Source organism: Cryptotermes secundus, unplaced genomic scaffold (assembly GCF_002891405.2).
Source record: "Cryptotermes secundus unplaced genomic scaffold, Csec_1.0 scaffold1304, whole genome shotgun sequence".
Lineage (NCBI taxonomy): Eukaryota > Metazoa > Arthropoda > Insecta > Blattodea > Kalotermitidae > Cryptotermes > Cryptotermes secundus.
The window spans coordinates 58,166-82,305 of record NW_019723929.1 but is presented as its reverse complement, the minus strand read 5'-3'; the positions used below and the strand labels follow the sequence as shown (position 1 = coordinate 82,305).

Below are 24,140 nucleotides of genomic sequence, written 5' to 3'. Positions count from 1 at the left end.
CTTCTTATTTGGTTGTTGTCCAAAGAGGAAACGTCTGTTCAGTCTCTGGCCCATATATACGGGAGCATATTGCTTTTCTTACTTTCTTACAGCTGAGTTTCACAGCAGCCATCATTTTGTTTTCGTGTGTTTTAATCAAAGCTTTATTCGTAGAAGCCAGTCCACCGTAACAGAGAGACTCAAGCATCAAGTCAACGAACAAATCGCTGTATGTCACATACATACATACATACACACACACACACACACACACATAGAAAAGTAATAAGGACTGAACTAGCCACAAATGTGTCTAAAGTTACACATATACGACGTAAGCAAGCCAGGGAATAAAAATCTGCAACAGACTAGGCTAATACCTGTAACTATATGAAACAATTAATTTACAAATGACCCAAAATTTAAATATTTATGAATATCAAGGTTCATAATGAAGCTCAGTAGAGAATAAATTCTAGCTATGCTGACATTTACTTCGAAAACTGTTCGTCCGTTGATTTCACGAAATACCGAACATTATGTATATATGTATATATATGCCTGAGGCAGGGCCGCGAAGCTGAAAACTCATCTCTATCTAGCTCTGGGGTCAAGAATGACGAAGCTGTAGGCCCACTCCCCCATACATCTTCATGGCGTGGAGCTTAATTAGTTAAGTACAGGGACAATTTTACCTTTTTATATTGTGACGTGTTGCGCTACGGTAATAGGCAGGTCAACACCCCCCCCCCCAGCGGTGACGTGCCGAGCGGAGCCGAAGTGAGCCGAGTTCAAGCACGCTGGTCGCTATGCAAAGCGAGTAAACAGTGGTTGCTAGAGACGACGGTAATAAACAGCGGTACCTATTATGTAAGAGGCAAACACGGCGACTAGGCAACAAGGAAGCGAGTCGTTTTCCGTTGTCCGGCTGAGGGTTTATAAGAGAACTGCACAGCCTACGACCCGTGACATTGTTGTAATTAATTGTAGCCGATACTTGTAGTTAGTTAGTTAGTTATTTAGTGGATGGGTTTCCCCATGCACCGCGACTAGTTTGATCTATTGTGCTTCCGTCTATGATATTCTACCAGTCTCTATACCCTACGGATAAATGGTGCGTACCATCAGTCCCGCCGAGCAAGCGAGTTCGGCCACTTGCTTAGCGGTATCTACAATGCTTCCCCCATCTATCAGAGGCCTTAGAGACTATTGTTGGGCGGGAAACGTCCTGGAATTTGGCTCAGTGATCCCCTTTGGGGATATGAGGTTCTTTTACGTGCCGTAAAGTTACGACACGGGACACACACCTTAAAGTCCCTCCCGGAGGACTTGTTCCCTGAAATTTTCCGCCCTTAAAAATTCGACGACCTCCGCCGGGTATTTGAACCCGCGTACCACGAGTCATGAGGCGGGAACGTTACCTCTAGACTACGGAGGCCGCTTCCGATACTTGTAGGTTGTTAAATAAACCAATTAACAATCTGAACGGCGTCTTCAGTAACTAAACACGTTACAATATTCTTTTTTTTCCTAGGCACTACAGCCCCAGTGGGCCTAGGCCTACCTCCATGAACTTCTCCGTTCACTTCGGTTTTTCTAGATCTTACACATTCGGTAGGACTCCTTGGGAGGGTGATCAGCTCGTCGCGAGGCCTCTACCTGTACAGAAACATAGAAAAACACACACACCCAAACTAAACATTCATGTCCTGAGTGAGATTCGAACTTACGATCGCGGTTTCCAAGCGAGCGAAGACAATATCTTTCTATATAGGCCTATATAAATGCTGTATATGCTTGTAGTATATGGTCATTTACTCTAAGGGAAGAATATAAATGAATACTGCTTATAAACATGGCGCAGAAAAATATTTATATTCCGATTTGGATGAAGAAAGCGAAGAAGAGAGGACATCAAAGAAGGAGAGACGTCCTGACGGGTACATATCGCATAGCTTTGTTAGGATAGTAATGTTCTGGAGACTGCAATGGGACGAAGACAAATGCGAAGACAAGGAAGAAATCTGATAGGGTAGCAGCCACTTTAGAGGTCGAGAAAAGATGTGGAGGATAATGTTACGAAGCATATTTTTAAATAAAATTTTTGGTTGGAAATGCCTAAGCATCGCGTCCAATGGCGGGCGTTAGCATTAACTGTGTTGTACTGTAACAACAGCAGCCGCAATGCTGATCATGATCTACGTAAATACATTTTATGTCTTCCAGCAGGTAATGTCAGTGCGTAGGAGTAAGTGCAACACAGCTCATGGCGAACCTGACTCCTGTGAAGTTCAATTCACTGCACCTGCCAACGGAATCTTGGGCAATACCACACACACACACACACACATGCATGCACTGCTGGACTAATCCCATATAAGGACTACGTGCCATTTTTTGCTAGCTTTCTCAGGACTAACATCACCTTTCATGCTGTGTCACTGCATCAGCTAAATGACGTCAATTCAGCATTTTCAAGTAGGTTAAAGGTGAAGTGAAGAAAACCTTCATGACATAGACCTTACGCCGGGCTGTCAGCTTCAGTCGTGTTTTGTTTATTTCTATTTATTCTTTTTCTATTTAATAGCTCAGACTGTAGCCCACAGCATCAAATGAGAGAATGAAATTTACCGTTTTCTTCCTGCTTGCTGCTTGTTTACGCCTTGAACACAAGGATGGGGAGCAACGCGTTACTCCGAAACGTACAGTAAAATATTTACCAGTCTATAGGGCGTCACATCGCACAATATATGTATACCCGCCGTGAGAATATTACATCTGACACAGGCTGACTAAAGTCATATAAAGTACATGACGTCACTGAATATAATCACAACTAATCATCATCATTATCACCATCATCACTGACAAGACAACACTTTTTGAGCCACAGCCTGCCTTGGAAGATTATGCAAGCTTTGGTCCGGTTTTCCCTTCTTTGGATTTCGCAACAATAACTTTTTCACCGAGCAAAGTCGTCAGCCTTGCGCCCAGCCCCCAACCTGAAGGATCAGGTCTTTGTACTTCTGTCCCCCAGGGATAGGATGACCCAGTTATACCCCCAGGCACAGATTCACTTCTCAGGCGATGGTGGGGATATCTAACCCCTTTCGTACGGGGAAATCACAACTGAAACCGGTGGCGCTCTTACGGCAGCAAATTACATCCCCAAAATACTGAAGTAGAACTCTTAACTTGTACGTTTGGACCAAGGAAATGAGTTGGTTTCTAAATCTGTCCTTCACACACAATGCAGTCAACATTACAACAAACCAAGCCACATTTAGAAACATGTGTCTTTGGACTGGATAATTATTCCACCTGTTGACGTGGTTTGCTCATTTGAACGAGGTCAGGCTTTACATTATGGCCATTCCGCGAACAGAGTAACATTTGTCACTGCAAGAAACATCTGCACGCCTCCGTACCTCCATGAACCGAAACTAAATATGCCTGACGTCATTTATTGTAGACCTCCGAAATAGGTCCGACGGCATCGAAACCCTGCTAATTAGTTTCTGAGACGGATCGTGTAGATAGGCCGATCTCCTTATTGTGCGATTATTAATTCATTTTATTTTTATATTTTTACTTTTTTGGACATTATCCATCATCCTGTTTTTTATTTAAGAACAACGTTTCGGAGACATGAGGCAAGTATCCGATACGTTGTTTAAAATAGAAACAGGACGACTGATAATGTCCAAAAATCAATAGTTGTATTAATACGCCATCGTCACAAACTTTCAGATATTAATGAATTTTACTTTAGTAACTGAAAAGAAAATGGGCTTATGAGATTGTCATGTTTCTGTGCGCGCCTTTCGTACCTTCTGGAGCAACTGACCGACAATAATGAAAAATTACTTGAAAGTTACGTTGAAGGCCACCCAAACCTCACAGTAAGTAATAATAACCTGGAGAACGTCAGAAATTTTGAGACGAGGGAGATCATTACATTCACTTTCTGTGGCTTCTTGATCTTGTGGATGATTGCAAATGTAGGAAATTACAAAACTTTTGTTACGTTGGATTATCGCTGAAGAGGAAAGAAAAATAAGAGAGCAAGTAAAAATGTTTATTTACTTCTTTTTTCGATAGCTGTAAATAATATACATTGAAGCTAGGAGAGTGAAACTTTGTATGTTGACAGATATTACCATTCCTAAATGTTCAACACAAAAAGCTTTTTGAAAGCGAAGAGGAATGTTAAGGATAAGAATCTTTGAGGTTACTTTTGACAAATTCAATATAATCAGAATTTGTGGCTAAATAACAATATCATCTGAAAACGACAATAATAATTACTTCTAAAATTAATATTCTGCGAGTAACATATTCACACACATACCGCAGCAGTGTGAATACAATTCTGTCCCAAGGCCATTTGCGCGTAAGCTCACTATCTATACCCGTCAGCTAATTTGCACTTCATTGCTGGATTTTAAAGTCAGTTACGTAAATGTTATAACAGTAACGAAACACGTAAGACTATAAATTAAACTGAAAGAAGTGTTAACTCCTGTAATCTCTGGCTAATGCATGCCGAGGAAACATAAACCAGTGTTAATGAAAGTCTGAGCAGTAGGAAAGAGGTTTTAGGAGTTCCCATGGAATTTATTCTATGCATTTCGTGTGGAGCACGCGTGAAACACTGTGTGCAATTACAGTATAATTATAATGCTACAGCAACTGAAGTGAAGTGAAAGCGAAAGAGTGAGTCCTCGTGTCACCCGAATATGTAACCGAATCATACAGAAAGCAGCGAGCAAAGTGAAGAAAATAACTATAAATTCCCTTCCACTTTGTGGAGGCAACCTTACAGGAGAGAAGTCCGATATGAGAATGTTTCAAATTCCAAAGGGCTTATGACTACTGCTGGTATGTTGAAAGTGGAGTACAGTAATTTTCTAATGCTGACGTAGCAGTCTGCTATTTGATGACGATACAGAACGTAATTTTATGGGAAAAAAGGTAAAATTGTCCCTGTACTTAATTAATTAAACACTACGCCATGAAGTCGTATCGGGGAGTCGATTATGGGTCCACCTTTTCTTGACCTCGGCAATAGTTAGAGGTCAGCTTCACGCCCCGGCCGCTTTACCCCACGTGATTTTGTGGTATAAATTTAAAACATGTTAATTGCATAAGGCAAAAGTTTTAGCGTGTTCAGCTGCGGATTTGACGTTAAATGCACCCCAGTGGCGTAGTCATAAGCAAACAAATATTGGAGGGACACACAAGCGAACAGAAGAATAAAGGAAATCTGTAACTGGTTTCTCTTTACTGCCTCAGACACCGGCCCGTGTGCATGTGACTGAATATACCAGTCTCAAGTATGGTACAACAATACTCGTAGCTCTGGAAACCTCCGACATATTCTTCCACTTCGGTGGATGCGGTTTCTCAGGGGAACCTAACATCTGTGCTTTGTGGTTAGCGCCGAATAAAGGAGGCTAAAGGGAATACAAGCCGGTCACGGTAGCCGAGCGGTCTAAGGCAGGCATGCACTGTCTTCGCTCGCTTGGAAACCGGGATCGTGGGTTCGAATCCCACTAAGGGCATGGATGTTTAGTTTGTGTGTGTGCGTTTTTCTGTGTTTGTGTACAGGTAGAGGCCTTNATACATTGAAGCTAGGAGAGTGAAACTTTGTATGTTGACAGATATTACCATTCCTAAATGTTCAACACAAAAAGCTTTTTGAAAGCGAAGAGGAATGTTAAGGATAAGAATCTTTGAGGTTACTTTTGACAAATTCAATATAATCAGAATTTGTGGCTAAATAACAATATCATCTGAAAACGACAATAATAATTACTTCTAAAATTAATATTCTGCGAGTAACATATTCACACACATACCGCAGCAGTGTGAATACAATTCTGTCCCAAGGCCATTTGCGCGTAAGCTCACTATCTATACCCGTCAGCTAATTTGCACTTCATTGCTGGATTTTAAAGTCAGTTACGTAAATGTTATAACAGTAACGAAACACGTAAGACTATAAATTAAACTGAAAGAAGTGTTAACTCCTGTAATCTCTGGCTAATGCATGCCGAGGAAACATAAACCAGTGTTAATGAAAGTCTGAGCAGTAGGAAAGAGGTTTTAGGAGTTCCCATGGAATTTATTCTATGCATTTCGTGTGGAGCACGCGTGAAACACTGTGTGCAATTACAGTATAATTATAATGCTACAGCAACTGAAGTGAAGTGAAAGCGAAAGAGTGAGTCCTCGTGTCACCCGAATATGTAACCGAATCATACAGAAAGCAGCGAGCAAAGTGAAGAAAATAACTATAAATTCCCTTCCACTTTGTGGAGGCAACCTTACAGGAGAGAAGTCCGATATGAGAATGTTTCAAATTCCAAAGGGCTTATGACTACTGCTGGTATGTTGAAAGTGGAGTACAGTAATTTTCTAATGCTGACGTAGCAGTCTGCTATTTGATGACGATACAGAACGTAATTTTATGGGAAAAAAGGTAAAATTGTCCCTGTACTTAATTAATTAAACACTACGCCATGAAGTCGTATCGGGGAGTCGATTATGGGTCCACCTTTTCTTGACCTCGGCAATAGTTAGAGGTCAGCTTCACGCCCCGGCCGCTTTACCCCACGTGATTTTGTGGTATAAATTTAAAACATGTTAATTGCATAAGGCAAAAGTTTTAGCGTGTTCAGCTGCGGATTTGACGTTAAATGCACCCCAGTGGCGTAGTCATAAGCAAACAAATATTGGAGGGACACACAAGCGAACAGAAGAATAAAGGAAATCTGTAACTGGTTTCTCTTTCCTTCCTCAGACACCGGCCCGTGTGCATGTGACTGAATATACCAGTCTCAAGTATGGTACAACAATACTCGTAGCTCTGGAAACCTCCGACATATTCTTCCACTTCGGTGGATGCGGTTTCTCAGGGGAACCTAACATCTGTGCTTTGTGGTTAGCGCCGAATAAAGGAGGCTAAAGGGAATACAAGCCGGTCACGGTAGCCGAGCGGTCTAAGGCAGGCATGCACTGTCTTCGCTCGCTTGGAAACCGGGATCGTGGGTTCGAATCCCACTAAGGGCATGGATGTTTAGTTTGTGTGTGTGCGTTTTTCTGTGTTTGTGTACAGGTAGAGGCCTTGCGAGGAGCTGATCACCCGCCCAAGGAGTCCTACCGAATGTGTAAGATCTAGAAAAACCGAAGTGAACGGAGAAGTTCATGGAGTTAGGCCTAGGCCCACTGGGGCTGTAGTGCCAAGGGGGGGTGGGGGGAAGGAATACAAGCCTATCAGCATTGCCGAGCGGTCTAAGACATGAAAGGTCTTCGTCAGCTCGAACAGTGGGATCGTGGGTTCCAATTCAACTTAAGGCATGGATGTCTGTCTATGTTTATTTTGTGATTGTGCTAGCTACCTGCCTTGTGACGGTCTGCTGCCCAGCCCAAGGTGTCCTGAGTGTCTTAGATCAAGAAACTGAAGTGAAACGAAGCGTGTCACGGATGCCCTGTGCTGCAAGGAGGACGAGTAAAGGGAATACAAAGAGTTTTCGTCTCATGGAGAGAGGACGTGCGTGTGGCCGCCTGCGTAGAGATGACGCTCGGTAGATAAAATTTTAATTTTTTATTAAGATGGCAAATGGTTTGCACCCGCAAAAGGCAAGTCTGCATTTAATGTTGACTGACATTTTCATAATATTCACATAAAACTTTAAAATATTTAGGAACGTTAGGCCTATGGCATCATACCAATAATAACTCTCATTAACGCCACACTCTCAACCGTCTACTGAATCCGTGGATGCTGCTTCTATGCGAAAGAGCTGACTTGCATTTCTCGTTCGTTCGCGTGAAAATCTGAGATGCATTTTTTGCTACGTATTGGGCACCTTCAGTGTCCACAACGTTCTGTTATAACACGATCCATAACTCATTTGTTTTATCTCCTGTCTTGTTATTTCTATCGCTGATCTAACAAACCTAATTTCTGCTGCCTACATTCTAGATTTGCCGGTCACGGTAGCCGAGCGGTCTAAGGCATGCACTGTCTTCGCTCGCTCGGAAGACGGGATCGTGAGTTTGAATCCCACTCAGGACATGGATGCGTAGTGTTTATGTGTGTGCACAGGTAGAAGCCTTGCGACGAGCTGATCACCCGCCCAAAGACTCCACCCTACTACTAAGATCTAGTAAACCGAAGTGAACGGAGAGTTTCATGGAGGTAGGCCAAGGCCCAAATTGGGGCTGTAGCGCCAAAGGGGAAAAATATTCTAGATTTATTCCGCTTTATCATGAACCAAGCCTCGTACTCATGTAGTAGAAATGTTACTGTCATTCTAATGTATAGTTTCATATTGTCACGACTTAATGGTTGGACCACAGGCGGGTGTTGGATTGGTAAATTGGATTTACTGACTAACTACTTGTATATACCACTCCGAACTACAAGTAATTATAATACTTTGCTGATTCTCACAGTGCAAGTCACTAGCACATGCTATCTTTTTTTTTTAGTCTTCACTAGTTGTTGCTAGGTAACAGCTCTCAACAATGACTATTCCTCTGCGATGTTTCCACTAGACGTTTCCTGGTAATGAGTGGAGATTCTTCAACTTCCGTGGTCATGCCGTTGACGGCTGGTTAACACTCCACACCTGAACTCATAGCGCCATCTTCTGAGCTTCCTTGCAGAGCCCGGCTATCGACTAACTGCTCACTTGGAACCACGGAACTCTCCTGCCAATTCTCCACTGATCTTTTCTTTATAACCACTTTACACGGATCGAATATAAAACACTGTTTCCAACAATACCCCTATTGTTATAAATGTGTTTACCGAACCGTTGCTTAGCAATAGATCGGACATCGTTTCCGCGGGAACTCGTTTACCGAGCCGTTACCACGCAACACATGTTCCTTCTCACGATCGTTGAATAACAACCGTATTACAAAGTTACAACATGATAGTTCATGTTGTTTTGGACTATTCACAAGAGACACTCAGCTGCAAAGTTAATATTAAAAATGCACTGTCGGTCTGTCCTTCTTCCTCTCATTCAATGAATCATAATTTTACGTTGTAAAAACTCCGTGGCTTTTAGTCCGCAAGCGAACTCTACCGACCCTGCGACCGCCGCTTGTATGTGAAGTTAGCGACAAATAAGCTTACAATTTGTTACAAGCATTAGCACATAAGCATAACTACTTGTACTTCTAGTCTGGGTGGAATAAATCCTATGTGATTTCAATCTTAGGAACCCTGTATCACCGAACAACTTAGAACTGTTTTAAAACGAAGAATTTCTTCACTTCATTCCGTGGTATAAAATATATTCCTTCCAGATCATAAATGTTTTCTTCTAACTGTAGAGGAATTAGGTCTACTGCGATATATCGCACGCAATGATTATCGAGTGTTGAGTAAAAAAAAGTAAAGGTATCCCTGTACCAGGCCGTGAAGGCCCATAGGGTTGTGAGACGTTGAGGGTCCCACATTATCTAGACAATGGGCTCAAAGATGGCGGTAAGGTTGTCAGTCTTACGCGCCGGCCGCACTTTACTCCCCAGGAAAATTATTTAATTCATTCCTGGTACTAATTTCTGTTAGAGGCTGAGTCGACCCCAGGGCCATAGTGTGGCTGGAAGGATTAGGTGAACTGAAAAAAATCTAATGACCTCATCGGGACTTGAACCCGGGACCTTCCGGCTTGTACCATAGGGCCTCAACCAACTACGCCACCGCGTGCCCCCTCGTCCAGTGTTGAGGCAACATTTATCTGTCAACTTATTCGAATGTAGAATGGAATTCGATAATAATTTTTTTCAGCCTAGGGTATCGCAGAACGGATATGAGTATTTGAAAACTTGGTTGGCGAGAGCTGGGAAGAAAAGGTACTGCTTTTGGTCTTTCCTACATGCCTCAACCATTTCAATTCATAATTCCTCATTACTCCTTAACTAACTTTAATATGTTCTCATTCATTTTCTTATGTTTTGATTGAGTCTGCATATGGCTACATCTGACAATAGAAAATTCTCTGTTCCTTTTCTGCATTTTACAATTGCTTTTAAGCAAAGTCCAGGAATCTTTATTTTCATTTTCAGAATTTTTATTGTCGGAATTTAAGAAAAGTTCCTTTCAGTATCTTCCCAAGAAAAAAAAATTCTCTTATTTTTCCACATTCATCTTCGGAGCTCTGTAACGTCACATTAGCATGACAATACATTGCAGTTATACTAAAATGAAACAAAAGTGCACCGAACGTGGCGCCCGATTGAGTAGGTCCCAGCACTTCCACTCCTTACCCAGAAGGTCCTAGGGTTTAAATTTGGTTAGGAGATCGCCTATTGGACAAAGCATTACACTCAGCTCAGCTACAGGAGGGCAAGAAGCTGTAGCGTCACTGCGGCTGCGCAACTGGAGGGAAATATTGACCTTTAAACGCATCAGATTTATGCTGTAATATGAGTGACGCAGGACATTGGTTGTGACGCCACTAACCTTTCTGCTGAAACTGATTGAGTACAGGTGCCACAGCGGTCCGCGCCGAACACGCAGCTGTTATCAAATTACATCCTCTCCCCTGAGGGTAGCCTCGGCCAAGAACCCCAATAAAATAATAAGAATGTAAGTTCGTACGCTATTTCAGACGCACTACAAATACTGGCTACTTTTTCATTCATGCACGTGGCTATGAAAATGATTTGACCCTACCTTGAGCCAGTCCCGGAGCCATATGACTTCAGGTTTGGGGTCACCGACGACCTCGCACAGGATAATGACCGTGTCGCCTTCAACAGCTTCAGTTGACCTCGGTTTAGTCACGAACAATGGCACCTTGGAGTATCTGAAACAAGAATGGGGAGCTCTTGCACTACAGATACTGAATCAGCTGACTACAAAACCGTTACACAAGGTAATTTCACTCTTATTTTGTGGACTTCAACTTCACTCGAACTTTGAGGCATTTTACTTCAATGTCAATTGCAATTCATGTCCTCGGGCTTCTCTCTTATAGCTCAAAATTCGATGCCATGTAAATGCAAGATTGCTTAAGGGACGTGTGTGGGAAGGAACACTGAACACGTGCAGCGTAAAATGTGCGCTGAGCCCTTCGAAACATGCTCCCGAGCTGCCAGCAGCTGGGACAGCCTAAATGGACGAACATTAACATTCACGACCAACTGTTTCAGCTGTGTACAACCAATACATGTAGCCTGTGTAATTATTGTCCTGAGGTTTCGCTGCTGCGCTCTAATGTGTAACTTCGAATTTAGAGAATATGAGACATCAAATGTGAATTGAACATTGGATGCGGCATTTTATCGAAAGTTAAATCTATGCTGTATGTTCTGCATTTACAAATTCAACGTCTGACGGACGTCAGTTGATTCAAGCGATCACTCAGTTGCTGACGTAGATGGTTAAGTTTCTTTAACATGAATGTCCGTGCAACCTGGATGTATTCTGATCGTGTCAACAAGAAGATTCATATTCATTCAACTGCCCACAAGTTCTAATTAAATCTATCCTGTCGGGTTGCCTCGATTTCTTGCATTAAGAGCGAGTAGACCTACCACATCTTTAAATTCTAATTTTATTATCCTGCATGACACTAGATGAGGTCAGATCAGTCAGGATTTCGTCCTTCGTCGTTGCAGTTAAATTACGATACATGAAAATTTCACATAATCAACCAAATGTGTTTCACAGGTTTTTCCTGCCTCGTATTCAGGCACTCTCGAGTGATAATAAGGATCGAGAGATCGACTATACTCACTGGAACCTTTCCTTACTCTTATCTGATTCCCTCCTTCGCCTGTTTATGTTAGACAGACTGTCTGCTTCTAATTATAGTCCATATTTCAAATTCATTATTTATAACGCGTAATACATGGCTTATCAGCTGAAAGCGTGGTTAACCCATGAAGCCTGAAGTGACTCTAAATAATATTAGAAACTTCAGCTTCTATCTCATAGAAAACACATTGTGTCCTCATTAAAACTCCATCAGGCTAGTGTCATTTCCGGAAATAATGGATGTTTATTGTGATAATCGCATCAACCCCATAAATACAGTCTGGTGAAAATTTAGTTTCTAAATATTAACGTAGGTACTACTTGTACATGTGGTTACCCCTGTCAAACGTGCCACGAATCCAAGAGTTCAGTCGAGTTCGCCTGCAATATTGGTTTGCCTGTCTAAACTATCTGCGAGGGTACGTCACGCCTCAACTAGGCAACCTTACACAAGAAAAGACCTGTGTGTTGAGCGGCATTTCCGGTATGGAAATCTTGGTTCCTTTCATATGTTAAGAATTCAACCTAGCAACTTTCTAATGATGACGTAACGATTTACATGATCTCGATGATGGTTCTGGCACTGTCAGCGAAGGACTTTCTGCACCGCCGTACAGTACTTACGGGATCTCGGGTCCAATTACAGTGGGCAGCTTGGCGATGGGCGGGGCATCCGTCACTTGTACGCTCACTCGTGTTGAGGTCTCGGCGCGACCAACCTCATTCGTCGCCGTGCAGCTGTAGACGCCGGCGTCGCGAGCCGAGATTCCAGCCAGTGCTAGCTCGACGGTGCCGTCGTGATTTAAAGTCATCACAATGCGACGACTTGGGCGCAGACGCACTCCATCGCGGTGCCTGTTGTAGAGAACGCCATGACTGTAGCAAGATGACGTTCAAAATAAAACGGAAACATGTGCTGCAAGAAATATGCATAAGACCTGTAACACTGCTCTTTAGTGAGATGCAGACCGTTCGTGTATGTCAAGCCTGACCCTGGGTAAGGCTCCATGGACTTAATAAATCAGTCAGTCAGTTAGTCAGTCCGTCCGTCCGTCCGTCCGTCCATACATTCATTTATCCATATATTTGTCTGTCTGTCTGTCTGTCGGTCTATCTATGGCTCTACAGCCCTTCGGACCTCGGCCGGTTTTTCAGTTTCTTAATCTATACACAGTTGGTTGTACTCCTTGGACGGGGGATCAGCCCGTCGCAACCTACACAGAGAACAACACAAACATGGAATAAACGCACGCAGACATCCATGCCTCGAGTGAGATTCGAACCCGATGATCCCAGTGTTCGGTCGGGCGAAGACATTTCACGCCTTACCGCGCGGCCACTTGAGTATATACCCATAAGTTATGTGGTTGCGCCGGTCATGGTACCGAGCGGTCTAAAAGGCATGCACTGTTTTCGCTCGCTCGGAAGCCGGGGTCGTGGGCATGGATGTTTTGTGTTTATTGGTTTCTTTGTTTGTTTGTGTGTGTGCGTGCGTGCGTTTTCCCGTGTTTGTGTACAGGTAGAGGCCTTGCGACGAACTAATCACCCGCTCAAGGAGTCCTGCCGAACGTATAAGATCTAGCAAACCGAAGTGAAACGGAGAGTTTCATAGAGGTAGGCCAAGGCCCAAATGAGGGCTGTAGCGCCAAAGAAAAAAAACAGTCGTTGACTTTGCCGCGAATGTTCAGAAACGTAACAAGAATCAAACAATTATGAATAACAGTAAATTACGGGAGCCTGACTTGAAATATCACGCGATAGACCTACTTGCTTTTCCTGGCTACACTCAATAACTTTACTTTGGCTATATAATAACTCAGACTAAAATGGCTTCTACTGGGTCTTAAATTCAAGAACCTGTGACCATGTGACACGTACGATGCGAATTCCTGGAAACGGGCCAGAAGAGACAAGTATTTTCACCAGGCACAGTGCCATGTCATGGAGCCAGTGTTAGCCTTGCTTCATAATGAAAACGTTTATTTATCTTACATGTCTGTCTGTCTGTCTTCATAGTAACCTTTTAACCAGTGAATGGAGGTCCATCACATTGGAGGTCATACCAGACATGTTTTCAGAAGCCCGAAAATAAATTAACACAAAGACTGTGTCAAAATGAAATTCAGTTTCTATTATTTGAGTCGATTGCAGGAAGTTTGCAAAATCACTGTCGCCCCGTCACACCACGTCCCCCATCCTGGGGTCCGCACTATATGCAGCAGAAGGCCGTGTCATAGCTTAGGCTGTTAGTCTCCACCTACTCATCGGAGAGTCCCGAGTTTAACCCTTGGAGAAACCATGTGGGATCCATAGTAGGCAAAGCTGCACTGGGGAATGATTTCAGATTACTTCGGTCTTCCCCTGCCACTTATAATCCCATCAATGCTCCAGTCTCTCAAATCTGATTTGGGGCTGGTAGAATAAATCAATTTTCCGCCCTCTTTTCTCAAAGGGTTCAGCCTCACCTCACCACAGAAAACAAAAAGATAACGGATAGGAACGTAAAGGCTGAGTTCTTAGATCCAATTAGGAGCATGCATTGTACAGTTTACATGCTATAGCATTCTTTTGGTTCGTATGAGCCAGGCCAGGAAAATTCACCGCCTGACTACACAACAAAAACGACGCTTTTGTGCATGCGTTGTCATGAGGAAGACTGGTTACTGCCAGGTGACGCGTTTCCATTTCTATACGACCTAACTTATGGACCAGTGTACGCCACAGGTGAAGTCTCTAACTTCAGCCCGCAGATACATAGTGAGAGAATACTCTCAACACGACTTGCAATAAGGAGTAGGCCTCTACCTGTGGGTACAAGACCAAGCTGTGACGTACGAGTACTCACTAGATCACGCCCAATGCCGTGAATACCTCCACTTGTGTCCGTACTCGTGGAGTGCTCACCACATGACTCCCAGTGAAGTAAACATTTTCTTCACTTCTAGCCCTAGCTCCCAGGACGTGGAGTACTCACCACATAACGCCCACTGTGTGATAGGCCTCCACTTCTACCCCTAACTGCGAGGACGTGGGGTACTCACAAAATGAAGCCCACTGAAGTGAAGACCTCCACTTCCACCCCTAATTCCGAGGCCGTGGAGTACTCACCACATAACGCCCACTGTGGGATAGGCCTCCACTTCTATCCCTAACTCCGAGGACGTGGGGTACTCACAAAATGAAGCCCACTGAAGTGAAGACCTCCACTTCCACCCCTAACTCCGAGGGCGGGGTGTACTCACCACATAACGCCCACTGTGGGATAGGCCTCCACTTGGGCCGACAGTCGCAATTCGCCCCCCTCGCGGACGCTGTGCTCTGGGTCCAGCTCGAATAGAAACTCCGGAGCGACGTATGCACGGATGCCCTTGTCCACCACCAGATGACAACGGCATGACACGGCGCCATTGGTGTTCCGCGCGGTAGCCGAGTAGCAGCCGGAGTCCTCCAGTCTGGTGTGACTCATCTCTAGCGTGTGGAAGTTCTCCTCGCTCCAGAAAACGTGGTGATCTGCAACAAACGTATGTTTCGCGATGCCTCAAGTAAATGCCGTGCCATAGCTCAGGCGGTTACTCGCATGCTTTCCACCGCGGCGGCCCGGGTTCGAGCTCAGGTCAGGTCATGTGGGATTTGTGGTGGACAAAATTGCACTGGGGCAGGTTTTCTCCAAGCACTTTCGTTTCCCCTGCCAATTTTCATTCCACCGACTGCTCAACATTCATCATCATCTATCATCCGTACAATGGGCCAATTGGTGGCCGAAGTACCAAGTACTGTCTCACCCCAACGCAAGAAACTAAAAGAAAAATGATAAGTTGTAAAGTTCAACTTTACGTTATACATTAAAAGTGCAAAAGAAATTCGCTCGTGTTTAGGGTTCATAACATTCTTTCGGCAAGCGTTTTCAACGAATTTCGGAATTAGGTATATTAATGAAAGTTCTAAATATTATCCTGGAGATCCCACAATCATGCAAGCCTTCCAGTGTCTTATCTTAAATTATCTTTTGGGACAGATCACCTTGCAGTCCTGTGAAAGTTAACTCACGTTTCGGAAAACATGTCGCCTCTACATTCTAGGCTGAAGAATAAGCGAAGACAGAAACGAGCACGAAGCAGACAACAAACACTTGTTGATGGCCTAAACGTCTTCAACAAGTGGAGATGCCGTGACATTTTATTTACGTAAGGATTTGAAAATTTTCAGAAGTACTTATCTAGAAACGATCTTCGAAATTTTCACTTACTGCTACTCAAAATGGCGACTGTAATTTTAAAACGTGTGGTAAATATGAGATCAATGTTAAAGTACCCAAATTAAGACTTTAATTGGATCACAGAAGAAATATCCTATACGACATGCAGACATCTCTGTTGTCCAAACTCCCAACTAGAAATATTCCTTATTAAAGTTTCTAAGTGTTCAGTTCTTCTCTGATGCTTATTGTTTTCTTAATCTTAATGTTTTATTCAATGTTTCTGCGTTTATCATGCGTTCCAGAACAATAACTAAGCAGTTTAAGCAAGACCTGTGCTCACTTACGGCCTTCGCAATTAGTTAATTACTGTGTCGTCTTGTATGTACGGGTGTAACTAATAGCTGAACGCGGAGCAGTTTCTATACTGCCACGACATCTATAGCTATATCAGAAACGCTATAGTTTCGAGGGCTCTGATGGTGAAGACACCATGATCACCCGGAGCGCCGGCAAAGTAGCCCACTTAGGTCTAGCTGTAACTGAAACAATAATATGAGTAGCTTATAGCTCTTAAATAAAAAGAACACGCCCAAAAATATTATGAAGTTGACCTTACACAGGAAACGGTCAAGTTATGGCACCTCATTACCACGGTAATAAAATTTCCCATTCAGTAAAATATAGGAAATATCCTGACCAGCTGCATGAGTCTCCTTCGCAGGTAGGACTCCGGTCCATGCAGTGAGTGAGTCAGTCACACTGCTCTTCTGTCTTAGATCGAAATATTCTCCTCAGTATTCGGTGTTCAATTAAAATGTAAACAGGCCGTGAAGGATAGTTACTATAGGATTCTGACGATGGTGTATAACACACTGATATATTGGGTTTCTGGACTTTATCCATCGTCCTGGTTTTTAAGATAACAAACAAATGTGTTTGCAACAATTTGTTATGAAAATTTTTACTTATTAGCTCTCATGGACTTGGCCTGGTCTCAGGTGTTTATAATCTTCATGTTTTGTGACACTGGTTTGTCCAGTGATTGAGGCTAGCTCTTTCTAACGGACCCAACAGAATAGGTGTTTCCCCTTTTCCTTCACCTGAGGACGGAAACAGATCCAGTTTCCGAAACGTCGTGTTTTTATTTGTTATCTTAAAAACCAGGACGATGGATAAAGTCCAGAAACCCAATATATCAAGGCCGTGAAGGCCCATAGGGTATGAGACGTCGAGGCTCCCACATTTTCTTTAGACAATCGGCTCACAGATGGCGGTGAGGTTGTCAGCCTCACGCGCCGGCCGCCCTTTACCCCCAGGAAGATTCCTGATACTCCTTTCTGTTAGAGGCTGAGTGAACCGAGGGTCATAATGCGGCTGGAAGGATTAGGTAAACTGAAAAGAATCACCTCATCAGGAGTGGAACCCGCGACTTTCCGGCTACTTTCAATTTGAATTTCTATGTGAGAGTAAGACCAGTTCTTCTGATTAACAAGCAGTGAACATGGTTTCAGGTGCTGTCATACCGTCTTGTTTGAGCGCCTCTCCGTCCTTGCTCCAGGTGAGTTCTGGCGCTGGGCGTCCAACGACCTGGCAAGTCAGCCTTACCGGGTACGTCATCTGTACACGGCGGTCACGGAGACGCATAGTGAACTGTGGTGGCGTGTCGGCGTCTGGCTCCTGGTCGTCCTGGATTCCACTACAACACAGCAATACCACGTCAACTGACCCGTTGTATTCGGTTGATTTCACGGTGCCTACTTACTGTGCAGGTTACACTGTAAATAATGAACTGACGATGATATAAAAGGAAGTGCTTGTGGCTTATCTCAACTGCTTGAAGGAAACACACATTAAATTTTGCAAAGCTATGCTACAACACTACACGCAGCTCTGAAACATTGGCAAAGACAAAAACAGCACAACAGAAACACCAAAAATGAGATTTCTTAGGAAGATGGCGGGATACGCATTAGAGAGGAAAATTATAAATATTGATTAAAGACAAACTAAATATCATCATCATCATTATCATCATCATCATCATCATCAGTAATCTGTCAGACGACAGGTCCACAGTCTCTTCCAAAACAATTCCTCTACTTAATGCGATCTAGAGCTTTCTCCTTCAAATGACAGTATCCTCTTCTGTCCCCAAGGTCATCCAGCATCTTCTTACGTCTTCTTGCTCGTCTTCTTGTCACTTCTATCCGCCCATCTATCTTTCCTTCGATAACTTCTTTTAGAAGGCAGTTTCTGCGTAAAACATGACCAATCCAATTAGCCTTCCGTTTTCTTATTTCGTGTAGGATATTCCTCTGCTCACTGACTCTAATTAACACTTCTTCATTTCTCACATAATCGGTCCAACTGATCTTCTCCATTCTTCTCCAACACCACATTTCGAAGCTTTCCAGATGTTTCTGATCTACTGCCCTAAGTGTCCATGTTTCAGCCCCATACAGAGCTATGCTCCAAATGTAGCATTTCACTAGTTTCTTCCTCTAATTTAAGTCCAATTTGCTGGTAAAAAGATTCTTCTTCTTGTTAAATGCAGCCTTTGCCATGGCAATACTGGATCTAATTTTCATTAGTACACCTTCCATCATCTGTTAATAAGCTACCCAAATATTTAAAACATTTCACATTCTCCAGTTGTTTTTGGTCTATCTTTATTGTAACTGGGGTTGGTTGTCTCGAAATATTCAATACTTTTGTTTTCTTCACATTCATTTCCATGCCATAGCACCTTCCAATTTCGATTAGTCTATCAATCATGCCCTGTAGCACAGTTTCTTCCTTAGCCATTAACACAAGGTCATGTGCATATTTCACAGTTTCAATAATTTGCCCTCCTAATTTGAAGTCTCCGAGTTCATCGGAAACTAAATATATTCAATATAAATAATACTGTGACGCGTATATCCATTGCCAGGTAACGGGTCGGTGAACACATTCCCGCAACACATTCGCACACGACAATAGGACATCCACTGATACGTAACAGAACAGTACACACGCATCCTTAACAACAGAAGACGGTGTTTTCTGTGGCGTCCGTGTTGAGAGGGTATAAAAGGGCACAGTCAGAAGACGCGACGGACTATACAACAGCAGTCGACTCGAATCGAGTCTTCGGAACTGGAAGCTGCTGAATAATGGCAAGAAAAAAGATTCCATGTGTGATGTGAAGTTACAGTGAGACTATGATAAACCCGTTGCCAGGTTACGACTAGTGAAGACTGAGAATCCTAGTGCATGTGCGAATAGCGATAGCGTTGTTTTGCCTGTAGTCCCGAACTGTGTGAATGTATGAGCCTGAACACATTTCAGAACAGTTCATGCGCTACACACCTACAGGAGAGAGCCACTGGACGCCAGCGGCTAATGCAGGAAGGATCAACCTAGCTTACAAAGGAACGGAACTGATCGAAAGGTGAAGACCTTAATGTTGTTCACGATGACGACGAAGATAATCTCAAGAAGGGTCATGAAGACCACAGCCAGGACTTATGTTTCTTCCTTGGCACTACAGCCCCAGTGGGCCTAGGTCTACCTCCACGAACTTCTCCGTTCACTTCGGTTTTTCTAGATCTTACACATTCGGTAGGACTCCTTGGGCGGGTGATCAGCTCGTCGCAAGGCCTCTACCTGTACACAAACACAGAAAAACGCACACAAACTAAACATCCATGCCCTGAGTGGGATTCGAACCCACGATCCCGGTTTTCAAGCGAGCGAAGACAGTATATGCCTTAGACCGCTCGGCTACCGTGACCGGCAACGACGTACTTTACGAGTGCTATTTACAAAGTGCACAGTGCAGTGAATTCCTTAAAGTGTGTTTGCCTGGAGATGGCCCTGTGTGGCCGAAACATGTAGCACATTAACACAGAATGTATATAAAGTTCTATGAACATTTTAAGGAACATTTTATGGAATTAAATGTTGATTAGTGTCATCTGTAACTATTCTGATTTTGTCGCATTACAGATGGAAGCTTACACGTTGGAATATTAAGATGCACCGCATTGCACTCTAGGGTGCAGCTCTGTGACATAAACATATGCAACACAAGCAATACGCACAAAATGTTGACGCAGTCAGCGGCTGTAATATCGACACCTGACATGCTATCACCGCCATCAGAATCAATACTCAGAATAATCTAAATTGCCTAATTAATAATTCTGTACAAATATAAAAAAAACTTGCAAGAGCAGAGCAGGAAAGACGGCAGATCTCATAAAGTTCCACCCACCGCTTGAGCTTGTGGTCTGCCTCCAAAATCTTGGGGTCGTTGATGACAAGGAGCCTAGCGAAGGTGGAGACACGGCCCACCTTGTTGGTCGCCTCGCACATATAGCGCCCAGAATCTCCGTCCCTCAGTTCCTGAATGGTCAGGCTGCAGGAATGCAATCCGTCGAAGTGTGTCACGAACCTTGGGTCGTTCAGTTCCATACCGTCCCGGTACCAGTTCACTTCTGGGACTGGATCACCCCGCACCTGCAACAGTTCCTCGCAATTAGGGCCTAGTATGAGTATGTGGGCCTGTGCTGTGACGACCCTAAATTTTAATAAGCAGAAATGGCCTCCCAGCTAGGCCTTTGGAAACTAAGGATGAATTATCCGTGACAGGGTTTCGTTTATACTTCCAAGTTTTATTGCGCAAAGTTTATTGCAACAGGATATGAATGTTCTTCTGTAATTGCATGAGAAGTTCTGAAAAGAACTCATAAAGTTTACTGTTTCTTGATTGCTTCAATCTCGTGTGTGTGTGTGTATATATATATATATATATATATATATATATACAGAAGAAACAAAACTTTTACAACAAGAATTATACACCTTTGACATTTCTTTGTTCCTAATAATCATTTGACCTCAGAAATCCGCGTGATCGGCACACTGATGTTACTGATCAAACAAGGAAACACATACAAAAATAACTTCGGACTTCGACCTATATTCTTGCCTAATATTACCGTATGTCATGACGTAACAGATATCTTTTTCCTCAGAAATATCTCCCATAGTAACCATGCATTTTTTGTGCCGAAGGATTGTGACGAAAAAAATGTGAGTTCCCAAAATTTTGTGAGTTAGGAAAAGAAGAATATTTGTACTGCACTTCACTCTGAGATAGAAAGAAATGTGAAATAGTATGGAATTAATAATTAGATGCGTCTTACATGCCTGATCAAAGAGTCAGATTATAGGAAATTCAGAGATTCGCCATAGTATAATATGATGCTTTTGGCAGACTTAATCTAAATTTTTATTATAGAAATAGGAATTTCTAAACCTGCGATCATTGTGGGGACAATGCGAACATGTGCAGCGGGTAACATTAGAAACACAGGAGTCTGGTGTCTGCTGCAGGAAATGTTAGCTGGTTTCTTTGAAACCTGCTATGGAAGAGCCAGAGACTCAATAGCTGCTACGACACCATGAGAAGATTTTGGCTTCTGAGCTTTGGGCAGTTCCTAGCAGCATATGGAGTTCTACAGCGGTGTGTATTCCTTGCTATTTTGTAGAATACCGGTCAACGGAAAAAGTCCAAAAACCCAGGTAGTCTTACTTTACCTGTTTAAGAAGCAGATATTAACTACTCGCAGCCTAAACTTTATACGACCAAACGAAATGATTGTCCTGTCATTGAAATTTAGTAATCATTAGTTAATAATAATAGACGTTTCGGAAATCAAGGAACGTAAGGAAAGAGAGTTTGAGAGCCGACACCAAAATTGTGTGAGAAAATTACGTGAATGCTGTACATGGACGTTGAACCCCACTCATCTGACGTGGAGTCGAACTCCTCAAAATTATTCTGAGGCAAAAATTGTACCACCATAAAATAACATCATCAAATTCAAGATATAGGATTTTGAAGCCTCTTCCATCTCAATTCCCTTTCCACCTATTTATAGGTTCTCCCATGTCCCTTCTCCAACATACTGCCTCGAAATAAACAACAATTATTTCAACTGCCTGAAAAAGTCCTCAAGATATATTCGTAAATAAGTGAAGTGGAATTATGTTACTGATTAGTGTTAAATTTTCTGTGTCCAGTTGGAGCCGGGTGATAGAATAATTTTGACTTGTGTAGAGAAATGTGAGGTAGCAAATGCAGTGCAATTGGTTCATCCAAACAGGTGATCATTAAAACGTTCCTACTTTCCAAGACAGAAGCCTATTTCTTCTTGTCTGACAATTATAAAGATTTATCGGGCAGTTACCAGTAAACCTGCTATCAAGTCAAGTTCAGTCATATCTTTATCCCACCCGTTGACCCGTGATTGAACTGTCAAGCTCCCAACTACTGACAAGTCACTCATTCCAACAATTTCCCAGAGCCAATTAGCCGTGTATAAAACCTAGTGGGAAAATCTTTGGTAAAATTATTTTCCTTCAGCGTACAGTAAATTTTAATGGCCCCCATACAAAATAATTAGTTACATTCTTTGCACTACACGTGTTTACTTGGTATTCTGCCTTCGCGAAATTCTACGAGTAAAGTAGGGGAAGAAGCATAACGCCTTACTCTTGCCACTCTGACTCATGAATACTTGCCGAAAGCCTCAATGAACATAACTAGACTGAATATTTATATTACAGTGCCGTCAATAATGCAACCAATTTATTCCTCACAATTTTCACTTTTTACAACATGTTTCGCCCCAAACTGTCCATCATCAGGTACTTCAATTCGTCAAATTGTTAACTGCATTGAATGTCGGTCATAAATTTCACGTGTAACTGCAATGTTGACGGAACTCTAGTATAAATATTCTATGTAAAATGTTATAGAAATGCAACAGGATGCTTAAATACAATATTTAACATAACTGCAAATATATATAAAGCAGAATGAAATAAGATATTTGTGAATGGTGAATATGCAAGCATTTGGAAGGAGGCTATACTGTTTTGCTTGAAGGTATTATTATCGTTCACCATTAGCTTGAAAAGACAAGGGAAAGCCACGAGAACCGTCACACAACATCCGGCAAGATTAACAGGATTCCCCATACACAAGACTACAGCGGTACCTGGTGGATGGTGACGCACATAAAGAACCGGTACGTTGGTGCAATAAGGAATTCGCACGCCTTCGTGATATGATGAGACGGAAAGTTAAATCTGCTAACCGGCACAAAGCAAAGGGAGCTGCCAGAGACCTTAGCGCGCTCACTGCGGCATCACAATATGCTGGAATGTTGCTGAGCATGATTCCAAAGCTGTAGTGATGTCTTCATATGTTGCAGGCCGGTACTTTACAGACACACCAATGGACATTCTCGTAAAGGAATTCTGTCGTGGCAAGAAACATATAAGAACTAATTGCTGGGTTCCGAACTAACTCCTTGATACAGTTTCTTTCTCGAGGAACTCAGAGTCGCTAAGATGATAATGAAATTACAGTCTCCGAATTATATCAGGGATTCTTCCCTAGAAACAGATTAGTTTTCCGAATATTTATATGTTACAAAGCGAAGATAAGTTCCCGGAGATCGAATTTTTCGACACGCCATTTTAATTTTTGCTAGAATGATTTGAAACAAACATTATATAATTCACGTTAAAAAGAAGAAAGTAATAAAAATTCACACGTGCATATGCAAATATTTATCATTTACTAGTCGTAATATTCACGTTTGAAGAAGCCAAGGACAGAAGCCTGAATATACCTTTGCTAATTCCTCTATGAATAAAATCCACTAGAAGAGTGAGAAATATCACTCAACCCCCACTTCACCTCCTCTCGCAACCACACAATTTTCAATAGTTTTTTAATACTCAAGAGCCAGAACCTCTTCTCTAGAGAAAGACAAATATGAGCACAGGGCTCAAGCTCAGGCTCGCTTCCCACTGCGGCGGCCCGGGTTCGAGCCCGGGTCTGGTCATGTGGGATTTGTGGTGGACGAAGTGACGCTGGGGCAGGTTTTCTCCGAGTACTTCGGTTTCCCCTGCCAATCTTCATTCCACCAATTGCTCCACAATCACCCTCACCTATCATCTGGGGATAGTACAATAGGACAGTAGTGGCTGCAGTACCAAGTGAACTCAGCCTCACCCCAGTAATATATATACCGTGGAACCTCGCTTAACGAGCACCTCTCATAACGAGTAATTCGCATAACGAGCAAAACAAATTGCAAATATATATATATATAT

The 24,140-nt window shown here is 42.8% G+C and overlaps 1 protein-coding gene across 2 annotated transcripts in view; it reads right to left on the bottom strand.

The window, feature by feature from the left end:
* The window catches only part of LOC111862207 (myosin light chain kinase, smooth muscle), a 277,919-nt gene that overhangs the window by 231,245 nt on the left and 22,534 nt on the right, over positions 1-24,140 (bottom strand). The window contains exons 4-8 of one of the 2 annotated variants that reach the window (XM_023847414.2): positions 20,221-20,465; positions 17,486-17,658; positions 15,007-15,274; positions 12,389-12,619; positions 10,679-10,811 (exon numbers count right to left, since the gene is read on the bottom strand). In XM_023847414.2, coding sequence (XP_023703182.1) covers positions 10,679-10,811; positions 12,389-12,619; positions 15,007-15,274; positions 17,486-17,658; positions 20,221-20,465 — 1,050 coding nt within the window. Of the gene's footprint in view, positions 1-10,678; positions 10,812-12,388; positions 12,620-14,872; positions 14,901-15,006; positions 15,275-17,485; positions 17,659-20,220; positions 20,466-24,140 lie in introns of those variants that run through there. The other variant, XM_023847415.2, reaches the window with a different exon arrangement.